Source organism: Etheostoma spectabile, unplaced genomic scaffold (assembly GCF_008692095.1).
Source record: "Etheostoma spectabile isolate EspeVRDwgs_2016 unplaced genomic scaffold, UIUC_Espe_1.0 scaffold00019085, whole genome shotgun sequence".
Taxonomy (NCBI): domain Eukaryota; kingdom Metazoa; phylum Chordata; class Actinopteri; order Perciformes; family Percidae; genus Etheostoma; species Etheostoma spectabile.
Window position 1 is genome coordinate 85,967 of NW_022604668.1, and position 20,424 is coordinate 106,390.

Genomic DNA, 20,424 nt, shown 5'->3' on the forward strand with positions numbered 1-20,424 from the left:
ACCTCAGTGCAGCACAAATATTCTAATAGCCCATTTTTTCCAGGGTTGATGTTTTACAAGCTTTTGTAGAAATTAAAATCAAACTGACCAGAGTTGGTCAGAAATCTGTTAGGGTTCTGGGATATTTGTAATGTCAATGTACTGCTGACCTTCCAGCTCACACCTCTCAATATTTCCTGATGTTTGTGTTTTGCATTGCTTTGAGTTCTGGTTTTATCAAAAAACAAATGATCCTAGCCACCAAACATGAAATGTTTCATATATAGGTTAGTGTAAGATTATAATTCAACATTTCACTACAATGCACTTTGCCAAATGGAGGAAAGGAAAGGCCTTTGAAATTGGTCTTTCAACAAGAAAATTACCCAAAACACACCAATAAGGAGGAAAGTCTTGATTCCAGATGAACCAGATTGATGTTATGGAGTGGCCAGCCCAATCCACAGACCTCAATCCCATAGAAAACTTGTGGCGTGACATCAAAAATGCTGTTTCATACCTTGCAAACAAAGTTGCCAACAGAATATTCTCCTGCAAGCAGACTCAGCTGATTCACCTTCTCAACAAAGTACAACAACAGTTCCACATCCATTGTTTTGAAATGAAGCAAGGGGGTGAAGGCAAAACATTTTCAATGAAGAGCAAACTGTACATGAGACATATGTACATGAAACTGTAGATAATTAATATTATCTGATGTGCACTTGAAATTATTCATATTCAGTTTTTCAATGCAATTATTCAAGTTTTGCAATTCAAATAATTATTCAAATTCAATTTCTGTTGGCACATACTGTATATATACAGTGAGGAAAAAAAGTATTTGAACACCCTGCTATTTTGCAAGTTTTCCCACTTAGAAATCATGGAGGGGTCTGAAATTGTCATCATAGGTGCATGTCCACTGTGAGAGACATAATGTGTAAAAAAAAATCCAGAAATCACATTGTATGATTTTTTAACTATTTATTTGTATGATACAGCTGCAAATAAGTATTTTAACACCTGTCTATGAGCTACAATTCTGACAATTCCACCTCCACTCCATTTATTATCCTAAATTAGATGCACCTGTTTGAAGTTGTTAGCTGTATAAAGACATCGGTCCACCCCAGACAATCAGTAACAATACAACTACTAACATGGCCAAGACCAAAGAGCTGTCCAAAGACACTAGAGAAAAGATTGTACACTTCCACAAGGCTGGAAAGGGCTACGGGGAAATTGCCAAGCAGCTTGGTGAAAAAAGGTCCACTATTTGGAGCAATCAATAGAAAATGGAAGAAGCTAAACATAAAGTCAATCTCCCTCGGACTGGGGCTCCATGCAACATCTCACCTCGTGGGGTTTCAATGATCTTAAGAAAGGTAAAAAATCAGCCCAGAACTAAACGGGAGGAGCTGGTCAATGACCTGAAAAGGACTGGGACCACCGTTTCCAAGGTTACTGATGGTAATACACTAAGACGTCATGGTTTGAAATCATGCCAGGCATGGAAGGTTCCCCTGCTTAAACCAGCACATGTCAAGGCCCGTCTTAAGTTTGCCAATGACCATTTGGATGATCCAGAGGAGTGATGGGAGAAAGTCAGTGGAAATATGACCAAAAAGTTCTATTTTGGTCTCATCTAACCGTGTTTGGAGTAAGATGAATGATGAGTACCATCCCAAGAACACTGTCTCTACTGTGAAGCATGGGGGTGGTAGCATCATGCTTTAGGAGTGTTTTTTTGCACATGGGACAGGGCAACTGCACTGTATTAAGGAGAGGATGACCGGGGCCATGTATTGCAAGATTTTGGGGAACAACCTCCTTCCCTCAGTTAGAGCATTGAGGCTGGGTCTTCCAACATGCCAATGACCCAAAGCACACAGCCAGGATAACCAAGGAGTGGCTCTGGAAGAAGCATATCAAGGTTCTGGCGTGGCCTAGGCCAGTCTCCAGACCTAAACCCAATAGAGAATCTTTGGAGGGAGCTCAAACTCCATGTTTCTCAGCGACAGCCCAGAAACCTGACTGATCTAGAGAAGATCTGTGTGGAGGAGTGGGACAAAATCCCTTCTGCAGTGTGTGCAAACCTGGTGAAAAACAACAGGAACCGTATGACCTCTGTAATTATAAACAAAGGCTACTGTACCAAATATTAACACATGATTTTTCTCAGGTGTTCAAATACTTATTTGCAGCTGTATCATACAAATAAATAGTTAAAAAATGATACATTGTGATTTCTTTTTTTTTCTTTTTTAGATTATGTCTTTGACAGTGGACATGCACCTACGATGACAATTTCAGACCCCTCGGTGATTTCTAAGTGGGAGAACTTGCAAAATAGCAGGGTGTTCAAATACTTATTTTCCTCACTGTAAGTGGTCTTGAAGAAGATTCTATTCAGTCTTTCATTTGGAGTTGGTCCTGACTAGTCCTGGTCTTGGACTTGACAACTTTTGACTTGACTACACCACTATTCATCTTATCACTGCTTTACTTCATTTCTATCCTGAAAAATACAAGTCAACAGCTCCATCTTCTGGCGAGTCAGTAGAGAGTTATCACTGGGGCAGTTTAAGTTTGCGGATAATGTAGCTGAACAGTAATTGTTGTGTGACACAGGCTTCTATGATAAGGGGGTTTCTGCACACATCTGTCATCCAAGTGGACTGAAAAGTGGACCATCAAAAAAAGAACTCAGGCTTTAACACCTGCCTCATTTAGTTTGGCTGTGGTGTGGTTCTTTTGGGCAGGTTTGAAAGCAGCAATCAAACCAAGATGACCGCGAGTGTGAAGGCTAATAAAACACCTCGTTTTGGTTTTGTTCTAGAGGTTTCAACATGTCATTATTGTCTATTTTCAATTCACATTAGTGTGACAAAATTAAATTGATAAAAATACACAATACTACTTTGTGAATATGTCTGTTTATTATCACAAAAAATCCCTAAGCTATTTGACATTAAATGACAATTCTGATGATTTTTTCTAATTAAACTGATTAAAAATTGCAATTCATTACTCTTTACATAGTTTGTTAAACTTGAACTTTCTCTGTCCTATGATCAGAATTGGCAAAAGTACTCACTTCCCATCCTCAAGTAGAAGTACAGATACTTGTGTTAAAAAATACTCTTGTAAAAGTAGAAGTACTGATTTAACTTATCTACTCAGGTAAGAGTAACAAAGTAGAGGCTTGAAAATGTACTTAGAGTATAAACGTAAAAGTAGCCTTGCAAATGACAAAGATACCTGGACCAAAGCAACATGTTACCAGAGAGCACGCTGAGAAACTTCAGTGGACATGGAGAAAAGGCTCTTTATGTCATTGGCTACATTTTAATTGGCTGTCTGCCAATAGGCCTAAAACATATTGCTTAATTATTGAGCCAGAGACTGGGACTCCAGGTTCATAAGATTCTGACCGAGTAGCAAGATATGAATTCAGTTTAGATTCCGTGAGAAGTCTGTATATTACCATCCAATTAGATTAAATTTGGTATTGATTATGCAAAAAAAACGGGAACTCCAGTGAAATGATGTTAGACTAGATTAGGACGTTATTTAAAGCTGATTCTGGTTTCCAACTTGGCCCAGGTGTGTCTGTGAAAACACAGACGGGGACAACTTCCCTCTGTTGATGCTTTATTGCAATCAAGCATCAGTGTAAACATGGGGGGGTAGCTCTGCTATGGCTGTGTGTGCGTGGTTCTGCAAAGAAAGAAATAACATTGTAAAGGCTACCATACAATTCAATTCAATTTTGTTTATAGTATCAATTCATAACAAGAGTTATCTCAAGACACTTTACAGATAGACCACACTCCAGAATTTACAAGGACCCAACAGTTCTAGTTTCCTCCAGAGCAAGCAACAGGGCGACAGTGGCGAGGAAAAACTTCCTTTTAGGCAGAAACCTCGGTCAGACCCAGGCTCTTGGTAGGCGGTGTCTGACGGGCCGGTTGGGGTTAGAATGAAGAGTGGCAATAACAAAAATAGAAAAAATTAGTAGTTTGTAGCAGTTCTTTGTAGTAGTTCATGGCATAGCAGGACGCTGTGCATACACAATGCATAGGAATCATATATGATAGTAAATAATAACAATGAACCCACTATTAATTACATTATCTAAATGCAGTGTAACTATTGTAGCATGTAAATAATGCACCTAAAATACAAACGTCAGCAATGTCAACAATCGCCATAATGAATCAACAGCCAGGTCTAACCTAGCTAACAGGTGAAGCACACAAGCATTAAAAATGTTTATTAAATAAATGTATTTAATAAAGTTGTATTTGTATTTTTAATGTTTATTCTTGTGATTTATATGTGTGTCTAATCCTTAGACCGAGTCTGATCCCAGTCCCTCCACAGCCTCTCTACAGCATGTTGGTCTCACAGGAGCCAGGCTGCAGTATCTGAAGAGTAACAATGAGTTTAACTGCTTTTCTAAACCAGGGGTAAAACAAGGCATAGATCAAAGGGTTTAGACAAGAGTTACAAAAGAACACAAAGAGAACATAGGATGCAGATGAAGCATTGACCAAGCTGTCACCTGCAAGAGAGACACAGTAATATGGGCATAAACACATTAGAAACACAACTACCAGAACACAAAGAGTCCTGGCTGCTTTCAGCTCTGATTTCTTTGCCTTTGGAGTCACTGACAGCTGGAGTGTGACAGCTGTAGTGTGAGAGCGCATGGCACGAGCCTGAGACACAGCCACGGCAAATACTCTCAGATACAGAGCTACAATGACCGTAACTGGAACAATAAAGTACAAAACCATGTCTACAGCTTTCATGACATAGTCAATGACCAACAAACATTCTCCGTAGCAAGAATTATACCTCCCTGGTTGAGTCAGGTCATCCTTCACAAAGAGAAAGCTGTAGGAAGCAGAATAGAGCCAACACAGAAAAACACTGAGTTTAACTCTGTTCACAGTGATTCTGTTGTTGTAATGCAGAGGGTCACAAATAGCCACATAACGGTCAACTGATAAGAGCACTATGTCACCTATTGAGGATGCGGTAATGATGCTGAAAAGATAATTATAAAGAAAACACACAAAGTCACCAAGAAACCAGCAGGATGTTTTTTTGAGGATTTCTCCCGGCATCAGCACGAGGCCCACTAGAAGGTCTGAGACAGCCAGAGAGCGGAGGAGGATGTTGGTGGGGGTGTGGAGCTGCCTGCAGGGAAAGAGAAAAGTATCACTAAACCCACAACACTGACAGAAAAACCCAAACCAGTACTCAAAATTAAAAATATAAAATCCATATTAGTTTAAATATTTTTCAATCCCCCACATTAGTAAGAGTAGACAGTTAAAATGACTTGAGGTTGAGAAAGAAAGCAATGATTAATATTGGTAACAGAGTAGACATGAACAACAGTCTATGGCATCAAAGTTTTTTTGGAGATGTCTCAAGACATTTGGAACAACATCATTCAGAACTAACTCAAAGACAATTCTTGTAAATATACAGCAGCTGTTCACATTTTAAAGTTACAAATCCTGTAAAGAGAAGCAAACAAGTTAATATCTGCCTGAAGTGGGAGATTGAGATGATGATGAGCAGGTTGAGAGTCACAGTGATCAGAGAGATGGAGTAGCACACAATGTAAACGAGCAGTGTTTGGGGCCAAGGAGACGAGGGCTTCCTGCAGGAGGTGTTTGAGAATTGTGGAAAGCAGAGCTCGGCTCCGTCCTCAACCTCCATCTGCAGAGGTCTGCAGATAGCTGCAGCTCTGGCAGCTTTCTGAACAAACCTGAACCATGTAACTGATTTATCGCTCTCTCATTCTCTTCATCCCCTCCTCTTTCTCAGTCCCTGTTTGACTCTGATGCCCCTCCTCCCTGACTCTGCACATCTCACCATCATCTACATCACTCTCTCTGTCACGCTGCCTTTCTCACTGTCTCTCTATCCGATCTCTCTTCTGTCATTTTCTATCCTTGCATCCTTTCCTTTGTCCTATTATTAATAACTTTTCAAGTTTCTAAAACAGAAGTCTTGCATTTCCAGCTCTGTCTCTAAAGCCATGTAGAGTAAGGTCTGGCTACACCACAGATGGCTACACCACAGATGCATTCTGGGATAGGGGAAAACAACACTCTGGGTTGTTGTCTTTTTTTTTACCCAATCACAATTAACTCAGGAGACAATAAGATCTAGATGAAGAGACGGTGACTCTGCTAAATAGTCTCGGGAAGGAACTTGGTTTGGTGAAACATTTGCACCTTGCAAATGGAAATGCCAGAAACAATAATAAATCAAGTTAAATCACACAATACAGTAACGTGAGCTATTTAAATTAGCTGGACACACGGTTAGACATCATTTGGTTTTACCAGAGTACCGCCATGTGTACTTTTTCCATACCAATCCCACGGATAGGCCCAGAAAACTCTGCTGGATGACTCAAATCAGCCAGTTAAAGACCAACAATGCTTCCTCTCTAGCATTTAGCTGAGTGAAGCAGCATTGAAACCATTCACTACGGTGGCTAAGCTGTGTCGTTCCCCCAGGCTGACCAAATATGGTGACTTCTGTCTTCCAAGTTCCAAGATATTGTTGGCCAAAAGACAAACTGCTAGCTTCAAAACAGCAGTCAAACCAAAGGGTGAATACACTGACACTCCGTCCACTATATCAGCCAAGCAGCGTCTGGTGCAGAGCTATTGGCAGCTAAGGGCATGGTTTAGGTGTGTGTGCCGGGCCAGGTATCTTGCTTTCCAATATCTCCAATATATTTGTGCGACCTGGGTACTCTTGAAATATTTGACGATTACATAAAGCTTCCACCTAATTTTATCCATCAGCTGGCAGATGGTCCAGGTCAGGTTCCGCTGGGGCTGCTGAGGGCAGATGCTGGTCATCTACCACCTCTTCCTCCTCCACAGCTCTGATCATCAATACCTCTGCGTTCCTTTAAGAGGTTCACATGCAGCACCCTGCTGGAACGTGGTCGGCTTGCAGTAGAAACTTGGTAGGTGGTGGACCCAAGTTGCTTCTCCACCTCAAAGGGTCCCTGCAATTTTGCCAGCAGTTTGCTGTCACTGGTAGCTAGCATGACTAGGACCTTCTGACCTGGAACAAAGGTCCTCTGCTGTGCCGACTTATCATCCTATTCTTTCTGGTATAACTGGGCCTCCGCCATGTGCTGTTGGGCAAGTTCTGCCATCTTCTGTAGCCTGTCTCTTATCTGAACAACATAGGAGATGATGTTAACACCCCCTCCCTCAGCTGGTCCCCTTCCCAGGCCTCCCAAAGCAAGGTCAGTGGTCCCCTTACCTCATAACCATACAACAGTTAAAATGCAGAAAACCCAGTAGAGGCCTGGGGTACTTCCCGGTATGCAAAAAGGAGGTAGGGTAGCTATTGATACCAATCACAACCATTGTCATTGACAAACTTACGGAGAATTTGCTTGAGGGTCTGATTGAACCCTTCTGTCAGTCCGTTTGTCTGTGGGTGGTAGGGGGTTGTTCGCACACTCTTGATGCCAAGTAGTTTGTAAACCTGTTTCAGAAGCGTGGACATAAAGTTAGTGCCTTGGTCAGTTAAAATCTCACAAGGGAAAGCAATTCTAGAGAAGAACTTGACCAAGAGAATGCCACAATCTGTTATGGTTTGGGTTTTTTTGGGGGTTGATTTTCCCTTCTAGCCTTCTTGTATGTGTTCTTGGTTTTCTCTGTGGTCCTGTGTCCCTGTCTTGTTCCCCTGTGTCTGTTTGTCCTGCTTTATTTTGGAAGTCAGCTTCCTGTCTTGTTGTGTCTTGTCTTGTCTAGCTTCACTTTGTTCGTCTGATTGCCCAGCCCCCCCCTACTGTGATTCACCTGATGTCTCACCTGTTCCCCATTGCCTCATTACCTCCTGTATTTAACCCCAGTGTTTCCTTTGTCTCTTGTTGGCTCATTCCAGTCGTGCGTCCTGTCCTGTTGTCAGCCTGTCTGTCGCCCAGTGTAGTTTGCCAGCTTTGTCATCCTGTGAGTTGCAAGTTTGCTGTTGTTCTGCCTGTTGTCCCGTTCCTTGTCTTTGTGCTCTGTATCCCCTGCAGTTTCCCTGTGACCTGTGTTTCCCTGGACGCCCGTTTTTGCCCTTGGACTTTTTGTGTGGTTTACAGCCTTGGTGCTCCGGCTTTTTGTTTTCCCCTGACTCCCCGTTTGCCTGTTGTGTTTTGGACTTTGGACAATAAACTTGTCAAACTGTTTATTTGCTGCTCTGCATTTTGGTCCTTCTTCCACATCCCGCAACACAATCTTTGCTTTGACAGATTTCAGGGGAAACACCTTTGGGTATCTAGTAGAGTAACCTGCTATCACCAACATGTAGCAGTTTTCATTTTTACTTTTTTCAACTGGACCAACAATATCCATACCAAGATGCTCAAAGGGAGTGCTAACTATGTGGAGGGGTTGGGGTGGAGGTCTACACGGTCCTTTACTTGAAGTCTTCTGGTACTGAGGGCAAGTCCTACAAAACTGGGCCACATCAGCCTGCAAACCAGACCAGTGAAAGTACCGTCTAACGCGAGCCAGGTTCTTGTGCTTCCCTAGGTGGCCAGCCCAGGGAACAGCGTGACCCAAGAGAAGTACAGTGTCTCGGGCAACCTTGGGAACCACAAGCGGCTTAGCTGGTCCATGTTGATAGAGAATACCATTCTGGAGGAAATACTCCTCCCTGGCATTGTACTCAAACTCCCTCCCCACCTGTCTCTCTTTGGCACTGCCCAATAAAGTCACTAGGCTTGAGTCATTGTGTTTCATCTGAACAATGTCTGAAAGTATCTTAAAACCCATAGGCAAATATGGAGCTAGTGCAACTGGGGATTTTATGATAGTGTGCTGGAACCTCTCCTGCCTTTTATAGCCTGCGGGACTTCCACGGTTTCTCTGGTTGAGTGTCCGGATCTGCATCATAAAAAGGCAGGGCACTGAGAGTAACCGAGGGCTCATCCACCAGCTTGGCCTGGGCTCTGGTTACGGCAACATTGCAACTTTACAGTTGGTTAAACAAATCAAATAAGACTGGCAGGTCACTACCCAGCACTACTAAGAAAGGAAGGTTGTCAGCAACTCCAATATTCAATAGGTAGGGTTGTCCTTCAATGTAAACATCAGCAGGTTTCTTACCACCATGTACACAGCAGATGGGAATGGTTTCAAGGGTGCACATAACATTAGCTGGTACAAACTGCCTGTGCACCAGGGTCTGATCACTGCCAGAGTCAATTAGGACATTCAGAGCTTTACCATTAACTTTGACCTTTGTCATCTTCATGGATTGATTGCTATAACATTTATGTACATTTTTCAATGGCACAACACACATCTGAGTGAGCTTAGCAGATCATGTCCTGGCGGTAGTTGTTCATTACGTGGTGATGCTGCTTGTATTATTTTGCAATGCAGTAATTAAAAAGAAAACTTATCAAAATGTCCCCAATGAAAGGGAAAGTTCCAGTACCCTGGAGATCCAAGATCACAGTTTTGAGTGACCAAGTTGAATTGGAATAAACTCTGGAAGTGAATGTTAAATTGCACCTGAAATCGAGTAAGCTTCCCGTATGGGTAAGACCACAACAGGATACACACCCTTTTCCATTTGTATTCATGTGTGTAATCTGATGCAAAGCTTTCTCATGACACAATCATATCTAATTTAAATATGGTGACGCCCACTGCCGACCAGTCAGGTGAAAGTTGCCAGTATCTTTCACCAGGTGTCTGCGCAGCGTTCGGGAGGCACCGTAAGCCACACAAGCAATCACGGCCATTCAAGTCAGTGTTTGATCTTCCACCAGCTGCATCACAGGGTGTCCCTGTGAATCGTCTCTCCGCTCCCATAAAGATACGCCCCAGGTCTTTTTTACGCGAGCCATAGGCCGGTTGCACAGCCGCAAAAGAGAGAAACGGTGAGAGTATCCAGTCAGTTTACCTAAACATCCCCAATATCCTTTAAGTCTCCTCCACAACGCTAAGGACAATGAGAGCTTTATCTTGGAGAGAGGTTCATCTCGGCCTTTAGGGGGGAGAGATGGGGAAAACATGCCGGACACTTGCTACAGGTCGAGTTAAACCCCGGACTTCTGTATTGAGGAGTAAACCTCTTTTTATGGTTGAGTGCCATACCAATTTACCTAACCAGGGGTCCCACTAATTAACTTTCAAACAACACATGATCACCAGTTCCTCTGGAAAAGTCCTGTGTTTGATCCAGTTGTTAGTTTGACCCATCCAACACCCCAACCTGCCATCTTTTTCAGAATTTCTCTCTTTTACTTAGGGAACTTATTTCCTGCACCTTCGGGTGCCCTCCAGCCGCTCTACAGCCCTAACTTTTTTTACCTGCTAAATCCACTGCTATATTGACCAGCTAGTCTCTAACTTCATCTATTTGCTGCTGAGTTTTTAGAGAGTCATAAAAAGGATGCTGATGATACTGTGAAAGTGAACCAAACATTCATGTTTTGGGCCTTAAAAACCAAAAAAAGTGATTCAAAAACATTCTCTAGATATTAGAGAAGCTGCAGAGTCAGCAGATAATTCTTTGTGGATTTGGGACTGGCAGTGACCCCTTTCACATTACACATGCTAATTGAATCCCTTTTTGTTATTAAAGATCTAGACAATTTCAATAAATTAAATAATTGTACTCATGTCAGACACAATATCAACTGAAAAAACAGTCCTGTTCAGTAATGATTACATCACATGTTGATGGGTTCATGCTGACTCTTTATTTTCACACCTCTGATTGCAGACACCTCATTAATTGGGATGTCATCATCTGACTAACCCATACAGATGTGAACAAACTTCCTGTCCAGAGGGGTTCAGCGCACCGCCTTTAGGAGCCACTAATGGGCTGTAAGACATTGTTAACAGAGAGGCAGATTAAATCTCACGGCACCTGATTGTTCGTGTCGGACGATGCCCACTATACACAACAAAGTAAATGGTCATTTAGCCCATCAAACACTGATCTATAGGGAGATGAGCCGTTGTCGCCAACTGTACCGTTAACGTCTTCTTTTAGTTTGCTTTGACTGATCCTCATCTTTCTGTGGGTTGATTGTTTTATCCGGCCTCTTCACCCCAATGATGTGCCCCCACCTTTTTTAGCTCAATTCTAGGAAATGACAGACTTGGTTAGAATGTGAAAAGAACGACACTAAGTGGCAAAAAACAACAGAGTAACTTAATTCTCATTGGCCGGGCATTGCCATTGGTTGCCTGGTACACGCCTGGCTGCATCATATGAGGAGCCATCATTCATTTTCATTTGGGCCACAGATACACATGCTGCTGAGTTCTTTGTAGTAAGTATTCTTCAGGACAAGTAATTAGTTCAAGAATGGGAACATATAAATTATTTTAGTTACCTGTGTTGCTTGTTAATAAAGTTAATAATATGGCCTAAAGTGATCCTACTGTGCTTTGTGAAAAAAACATTGCAAAATCAGGATGCCTTCAGGATGTTAAAACTTGGATGACCTGTAATTTTGTAATGTTAAACTGAAGTTATTGTTCTGGAGCCCAAGCACCTCTGTGATGCATTATGCAAAGATCTAGTTACTCTGAATGGCATCACCCTTGCCTCCAGCACCACTGTGAGGAATCTTGGAGTTATCTTTGATTAGGACATGTTGTTTAATTCTCACATAAAGCAAATTTCATGGACCGCCTTCTTTCACCTATGTAATACTGCAAAAATCAGGAATATCCTGTCTAAAAATATTTCAGAAAACCTAGTCCATGCATTTGTTACGTCTAGGCTCCATAAGTCCATAAAGACTCTTCAACTGATCCAGAATGCTGCAGCACGTGTTTTGACAGGAACCAGGAAAAGAGATCACATCTCTCCTGTTTTAGATTCTCTGCATTGGCTTCCAGTAAAATCTAGAATATAATTTAAAATCATTCTTCTCACCTACAAAGCTCTTCATGGTCAGGCACCATGTTATCTTAAAGAACTCATAGTACCTGACTACCCCTCAAAATCCACGATGAATTACATCAAGAGGCATAAACTGAAGGTTTTGCCATGGCCTTCACAGTCTCCTGACACAACATAATGTGAAATCTATTGATAGACCTTAAAGAGCAGTGCGTGACAGACAAACCTGAAAACTCAAAGAATTGGAAAACTTTTGGAAGGAAGAATGGGGGAAGATACCTCAAACAAGAATTGAAAGACTCTTGGCTGGCTACAATAAGTGTTTCCAAGCTGTGGTACTTACCAAAGGGGGGGTACAAGGTATTATCTCTACAGGGTGCCCAAACTTTTGAGCCCCACTGTATATGTACAAATGATGAGAACCGCCAGTCTAGTTTGAACCTGCCGGGCCATCTCAGTGTCTCGACGGCTGCCTCAGTAGTTTTTGTTCTGTTCCATCAGCCCCTCACTGCCCCCGGGCCGGTGCAGATCTTTGGAACTTTCTAGACATGCCACCAGATACCCCCAGATACCCTGGATTCATGTTCAGACTTTAATTTTGAAAGAACTTTCCAAAAAAACTTTTTTGTTTCCAATCCATCACAGCTGGCAAGGCTGAAAACCAACAGTGAATGTCCATGACATCCCTCAGGCGGCATATCGTTAAAAACCAGCATCATTATTACCATGTGGCTCCGGAACACTTTGGAAATCCATTGTCAGTTAACAGAGTTCATCTCTACATCTACAAGTGCAAGGTAAAACTCTACCATGCAAAGTGGTAAACATATATCAACAACACCCAGTAACGCCACTGGCTTCTTTGGGCCCAAGCTCATCTGAGATGGACTGATGCAAAGTGGAAAAGTGTGCTGTGGCCTGACGAGTCCACATTGCAAATTGTTTTTGGAAATAATTGACATCATGTCCTCCAGTCCAAAGAGGTAAAGGACTATCCATATTGTTATCAGCGCAAAGTTCGAAAGCCAGCATCTGTGATTGTCCTGGGGTGTGTTATTGCCTATGGCATGGGTAACTTGCACATCTGTGAAGGCACCATTAATGCTGAAAGGTACATGAAGTTTTGGAGCAACTTTGGAGCAAATGTGCTGCCATCCAAGCAATGTCTTTTTCATGGACGTTGCTGCTTATTTCAGCAAAACAATGCCAAGCCACATTCTGCAAATGTTACAACATGACCTTACTTCCTGCTTGTCTCCCATCAAAATAGCTTTGGCCACTTTTCCGTACATTCTAATACGCTCCGGCTGCACTACAACCCTAACCCTATTTACCTGCTAAATCATCCACAACATTCACCAGCTCGTCTCTAACTGTGTCTTTGTTCTGCTGAGCAGCACTACACTTTGGTACAGCGGGTATTTAGAAAGTAAAAAAGGTAGCTCATGAAAACTGTGTAATAGTATTAAAATAGAATTGTGTTGGGCTTTAAAAAAACAAAAATCTGTGAGTTGAAAACCCTTCGTGAAGTTGAGAGGATCTGCAGAATCGGGAGATAATTCTCTGTGGATTTGTGACTGACCTATCTGACACCACACATTGTTATTGAATCCCTTTGATTATTAAAGATCTAAAATGTTCCGATTGATTAAATTATTATACTTATGGCAAACACAATATCAACGAAAAACATCACTGTTCAGTAATGATTGCATCAGATGTTGATTTTTTTCATGCTGTCTTCACACCTTTGATTGAAGTGACACCTCACTGGTCGAGATGTCATCATCTGACTAACCCGTACAGGTGTGAACAAACTTCCTGTCCAGAGGTGCTCAGCACACCGCCTTTGGGAGCCACTAATGGGCTGCAAAACATTGTTCATTGAGAGGCAGAAATCCCACGGGACCTTGTGTGTATGATGAGGCTCACTAAACAGGCAAATTAAGTAAATGGTCATTTTATTTCATATTTATTTAAAAATAATAAGAAAAAACACACTTATCATGTCAAATAAACACTTGTATGATGATATATTGAGAGGTCCAGAGTTAGTAGCAAAACTCCTTGTACTCATCTACTTCTGCACTCCACCAAACCCCTCCATTTTTCCCGGGAGACTGCTGTTTTTCATTGCCCCTGCTGGTTTCCTCCTGTGGTGAAACCTCTCCTGTATTTTTCTGTATTTATGATACATTTTCACAATTTTTTCCTTTTCATCATATCAACCTATTTTTTGGCACAACACAGCGAGTTTAAGCTCTAAGACTCTAAAGGTATACATTTTCCATCCAGACAACCATACAGCTAAAACAAATGTCGTCATGGTATGCATGTAATGCGGAAGGATAGAGAGCCTCGTCCTTCTTTGAGGAAGAGAGAAATGTAGACTAAACAAAATACTCAAGCCAGAAGCTTATATATCTGCATTCCTTCCTGAAAATTAAAAGACTAGTTCTGTGCCCATTGAAAATGTGCCTGTTTGGGACGGGCCGATTGCTTGGCCTGTGGTATTGCTCATGGACCCTGAAGCACTGTATATGCAAGGCTACTCTCAGCAACTCAATATGATATAGTGTCAGCAGAAGAAGCCTTTTTATTGAGTTTCCTCTTAATAAAATGTTCTGAATTAATTTTATTTATTTCATAATATCCAATATCCAACGCTGTCCAAACGACTCCAAGTAACTCCTTAATGCTACTGGCCTACCTCAGGCATGAGTGCAACTGTAAAAGCCATACCGGCTTGGACGTCGCCGGGTTAACAAAATCCGCGCCAGTTGCTAGGGAACTAGCGCAACCTGATGAGAAATGGGCTACTGAAAACCATCATCAACACTGACAAAGAAACAACTTCTGGCTCAGTGTTCTAATAAACTAGAGATTGATAAGGTAAAACAAATACGCTACAGCAAGGAGGAGCCAGGACGACAGGTTAGCGGGGAGATGTTCTGCATAGGCCTGAACCCCCTCAGCCTGATCATCACAAAGACTGGCTATGGATACCGATTCCAAAGCGGAACAATCATCAGTCACCTCCTCTACATGGATGACATCAAGCTGTATGCCAGAAACGAGCGAGACATTGACTCATTGATCCTACCAGGATCTACAGCAATGACATTGGAATGCCACAGGCTAACGGAAACCATTCCAGCAAGACCGCCACAGCCAAATACCTACAAAGAATCTTCCTGAAAAGTCAGCTGAACGGGAAAAACAAGATGTGAGCCATCAACACATACGCCCTGCCAGTCATCAGATACCCCGCTGGTATAATAAACTGGCCAAAGGAGGAGATAGGTGCTACTGACATCAAGACGAGAAAGCTACTCACAATGCATAGAGGATTTCACCACCCTGAGACTGTACACCAAGCGTAGCAAGGGAGGCCGAGGGCTAGTGAGTGTCACCACTGTCCATGATGAAATGTTGAAGATCCAGGAGTACATCAGAAAGATGGCCCTCAAAGATGAAGGGCTTAGTGAATACCTCAGGCAGCAGAAACCTAAAGGTGAGGACAAGGAAGATGAAAAACCGTCATGGAGGGACAAGCTGTTGCACGGCGTGTACCACAGACAAACAGAAGAAGTGGCTGATATCAACACATACCACCCCAGCTAACAATTTTTGGTTCCCAGAACGTTCTGAGAACGTTCGTTTTTGGTTGTGGGAACGTTCCCTGAAGGTTTGTTTTGGTTGTAGTTTGTTTGTCTGTTGGTTAATTGGAAGGTTTTCTTAACGTTCCAGGAACGTTCTCTAAAAGTTATAACCTTTAGAGAATGTTAGGCGAACGTTCCGAAAACGTTGCAACCTTTAGCGAACGTTAGGGGAACGTTCCCTTAACGTTGCAACCTTTAGAGAACGTTAGAGGAACGTTCCTTTAGCGTTGCAACCCTCAGCGAACATTACGGAACGGTCTCTTAACGTTAGGGGAACGTTCACTGTAACCATAAACAAACGTTCCCAGAACGTTAAGAAAAGATTAGATTCCCCTAACCTTTAAAAAAAAAAACACCCATACCATTTGTGTGTGTATGTGTACTGTAAACACACACGTACATACATGCAAAAGTTATGTTAGTAGGAATGAATGAACAGGCAAACTTGATGGCACTTCAAAACTTTAATATTCAAACAACTGAAAAAAATACAAAAAAGATAAGGATGTAATGCAAGATGCATAAAGATATTTGTAAAGTGTGTAAAAAATAAGTATAGACAAAAAAATATATATAATATATATTAATAAAAAAATTAAAGAGGGGCTCCATGGTTTCACGGCTCAGTCCTTCTCAGCTGGCCTATAAAGAAATAAACAAAAGTTAGACATATAATACTAAGAATGAACACATTGACAAAATAATTTTATTGATGAACTTTATTATGAACATAACGCAGAAGAACTTCAATTTACCGTCTGTGTGGGGCAAACTTCAGAACTTGCCCAATCAAATCCTCCGCTTCTGCAGCAGTCAGTGCAGGGAAGTTTTTCTAGCAGGCCGCTAGAGTAGAAGTCCAAATGAAGCAAAGTTATAAGTCAAATTAAAACCTCTTGTCAGCCAAGCTAAGCATAATATTAATGTGAACAATAAAATAAAACCTGCCTATTATAACCCTGCATACAGCCAGGTCCTGGAAGGCTTTCTTTGTCTTTCTTCCCCGCAAGCTTCACTGTCTCAGCAGCATGCGGCGGATGGCATCACCTCCAGTACAACCACCGAGGGTTGACAGGAAAAGTTGCTGTAAAACATATAGTAACAAGTTATACATACAGTGTAGAGCTTGTACAATCTCATTTTGTAAGAGAAGTCAGTTCAGTTAAGATATTAGATTTTATGCAATTATATAGTGTTCGTCTTAGGGCAGGCCTATGGCCACTTAATTACCATATTGTTCCTTCTCTCCATACATACATACATACACGTGAGCAACTTGAGTCTTACCTCTCATTTTGATCTCCATGTGTGAGACACCTCCCTCGTTGTGAGTTCTTCTGTTTAAAACAACAAAAACGTTATGTTCCTCTAGTGATCCTTGCCATTAAATTGTACTTCATTGCAAACGCAAAAATCAAAGCAACTGTACCTTCAACTGGGTCCCAAGATGAAGTGGCAGTCCGTGGTAGGGTCACTAAAGACTCATCCTGCTCTGGGCAACCAGCTGGTTTCCTGCATGGCGTTGATACATATAAAAATAAATTATATATGATTATTATATAAGATGAAGTTGATAGGTTGCCTCCACATGGCATTACAAAATATGAACCTATTCTATTATATTAGACAATTAGACAAAATATATATAAAAAAACAACTTACATGCAGGTGGTGGAGGAAGTGTTATCTGCTGAGCTGAAAAAAGACAGGAAGAGACAAACATCAGAACAATCACATGATATGCACCATGTTGGCTGTCAGTGGTTCCATGTTAAGAAATATGACTGGTTTCTTATATACATGCATACATTTTAACTTCCAGACAGGGCTTCCAGACTCACGCTCCGTCCTGGACAGTTTATCTGGTCGTGCAACAGATTCATCTGTAATACAGATACCATAGAATTTGTCTGATTGCAAAATATGTATTTGAAATATGTGAAAAAATGTAGTCTATAATTAAGGTCTTACCATAGCTTGAAGAATCTGTCATGAACCTCCTTGGGCGTCGGGGCTGCCTTTTTTGGACACTTGCTTCATCTTCTGTCTCAATGCTGGAAGTGTCCCTCAGCCGCCGACACCGGTCCACAGCTTTGGCTTAGGAATCTATGTTAAGAGAACATTTGTGATCCAGTAGCGCAAAAAAAGAAGAGCATTTCCATACAGAGAAAATTATTTATTTACATATAGTATAGCAGCAATGGGTTACCTGTACACAGCCATATTTCTTTTAACTGGATATTTGGCCCAGCTGCTGTTGGGCAGATGGCACGCTGTGATTGGAGCAGAGGGAGGTGACAGGGAGCTCATCCATCTTCTCCTCAAATGTCTCCCTCCGCTGTGCCATGCGGGTAACGGGTGTCCTCATGGCTATGAAAAAACGAATACTGTTAGTTTTGTTGTTATACATTATATACTTATATGTGAACAATTTGAGTCTTCTTACCTCTTATTTCCGTCTCCATGGCTGAGCCACCGCCCTATTTTTGTGATGATGTTCTGCTGTTAAGCACAACAAAGAAGTTAGTTTCTCTCAAGTTCCTTGTCATTGTTATAAGATATATTCAATGTACTATTCAACTGCTTGGCTGTGTAGCAATATATGGGTGATTGTCACACTCTGCACTCATAAAAGCTTATGCAAGCATTTCACAGGACATTCTTACAGGACGTTCTTTTATTGAAACATGTATCTCACTAACCACAAGGATGGAGGCCCAACCACATCACACACACTCACACACACACTATTACTGTTTGTATCAACCTATAACCCAACCACATGATGATTACACACACTCACACACTATTACTGTTTGTATCAACCTATAACCCAACCACATGATGATTACACACACTCACACACTATTATTGTTTGTATCAACCTATAAATAAAGGAGCAAGGAACTGCCTCGGCGCAACTCTCTCTTGGGTGTATAGCCTAGCAGGTTGCCCTTTGTACAAAGTAGCTTGGTTGTCCCGTGTCATCTCTTGAGCCATCTTAAAAGTGAAGAGAGAAATCTCTTCACATTTTTCTGGTCCTTCGAGCCACATCTGGTAACTGTGTTGGCGGCGCCGGAAGAATCTAAACCGAAGCCTGTCGACAGCCAGCCTCCAGTACAGTGGGGCTGAAAGCCCGGTATCGTAAATTCGTCCCGGCCGGTGAATAGAGGGTTCACCGGTGTCGCCACCACAGGACACCGGATCCGAAACCTGCGATTGGCAAGATTTAATGTTAAACCACAAACCCTCCCATTACAACCACAACATCATTAAACTGTAAAGTATTTTCGCTTACCTCTGTGAGCGCCGTGCAGCGTGGTCAGTCCTGCAATTGTATTTAACTGGAAAATTCAAAGCCATTGTACAGTCAACTGGGTCCCAAGCTGAAGTGGCAGGCTCCAGCTCTGGGCGACCTGTTGGTTTTCTGTGTGATGTTGACTCATCTAAAAAAAAAAAAAAGTACATATGAATATTGGTCAGTTCATTTATGGTAGGTTTCTTGCACATGCCATTGCAAAAGATGAACCTATGCTGTTACGTTCAGACAATCAGTAAAGCCAGTACTGCAGCTGTGTAGCCGACACATATTCCATCCCTTGCTGTATCCTTCACTCAGCTGGCTGATAGCTGCCTAAAATGCGTTGCAAGATGGCCGCAGGTCGACCTGCCTAAAAAGGACTTTGATTGTACTGGCAGAACAATATACTGATGACACTCTTGATTGCATAGTAGATATCAGTATTTCACCAAGTCAAATACAGACTAATATAATACCTAGCGAACAGGATAGTCTCCAAGAAATTTATCTCCTGTGTCAGGTAAATCACCCAGATAATGAATAATGGGTAAGACACAGAGCAAAGAAAATAAGTTAGAAGAAAGAGAAAAAGTCCTAGCAAGTTTGGAGGAAGATGAAAGGTATATGGAACAACAATGTCCAGGAGCAGGCCAGATAAGTAGAGACCGATGGAGAAAAAAGCATGGTTTTCAAGGGAAGTTATGGCCCACAGATGTCCTAGAATTACAGATAGCACTGAAGTTGGAAATTGTTAAATCAAAACCAAAAAAGAAGGATAAGAGACGTAAGGAATACAAGTTATCTGATAGATGGTTAACAGTAAGTCAAGAGAGGGAAAAAAGGAAAAGTGAAAAGGAGAAGAAACTCAGACAAGCAGTTATGGTGAGAGAGGAAGATGAGACACCAACAACATCTAAGGGTGTGGCCCCCAGGCCAGCTCCGAGAGACGGAGCAGAAAGTTCAGGTACAGGGAGCATTAGCTCCACGACTGGAGGTGCAAAACCACCCAATTTCCAGCCTAGTGCACAAATAGTGTGGGTACGAAGTGCCTCAGGTCATATCACACAAAACCGTATGTCCAAACCCTTATGGGTGCAGGACCCGGAGACAAACAAAAGAGTAAAAATGTCCATCCTGGTAGACAGCTCCTGTCCAATAAACCTACTAGGACGAGACCTATTAAAAGCATTCAATTTGGCTATCGTTCCAACAAATCATGGTATGAAATGTGTGCCAATGGAAGATGAAAATGTAGTGTATGGGCCTGAAGAGCCTCACTACTATTGGACACTAGATTTTGGGGAGCAGAGCTGCTATACAGCTATTAAAATTGATTACAGACAAAGGTGATAAATCACACCTTGAGGAACAAAAGCCAGACGGAATCCATTGCACCCTCTGATATAAAAGCACGCCAGGATTAGATGTGCCATATCAGTTGCAAATAAATAATCTAAAAGGCCGAGCATTACAAGTAACAAATTTGTACATGTCACCAGAAGGAGAGGTAGCAGCTGCAGTCATGCTGACAGAGGAACAGAAAGAGCTGTTTAGAGGAAG

General features: G+C 41.9%; 1 protein-coding gene and 1 long non-coding RNA gene across 2 annotated transcripts; both read right to left on the bottom strand.

The window, feature by feature from the left end:
- Nucleotides 1–4,333: 4,333 nt before the first annotated feature.
- Nucleotides 4,334–5,721, bottom strand: LOC116683747 (trace amine-associated receptor 13c-like). The gene is made up of 2 exons (XM_032509982.1): nucleotides 5,549–5,721; nucleotides 4,334–5,190 (listed from the first exon to the last, which is right to left on the bottom strand). The coding sequence occupies exons 1-2, from the start codon at nucleotides 5,719–5,721 to the stop codon at nucleotides 4,374–4,376; spliced, it is 990 nt and encodes a 329-aa protein (XP_032365873.1). The 3' UTR covers nucleotides 4,334–4,373.
- An 11,310-nt stretch (nucleotides 5,722–17,031) lies between these two features.
- On the bottom strand, nucleotides 17,032–17,938 carry LOC116683746 (uncharacterized). The gene is made up of 5 exons (XR_004330694.1): nucleotides 17,773–17,938; nucleotides 17,535–17,669; nucleotides 17,372–17,446; nucleotides 17,226–17,258; nucleotides 17,032–17,075 (listed from the first exon to the last, which is right to left on the bottom strand). It is a non-coding gene; the product is annotated as an uncharacterized LOC116683746 (long non-coding RNA).
- Nucleotides 17,939–20,424: the final 2,486 nt, after the last annotated feature.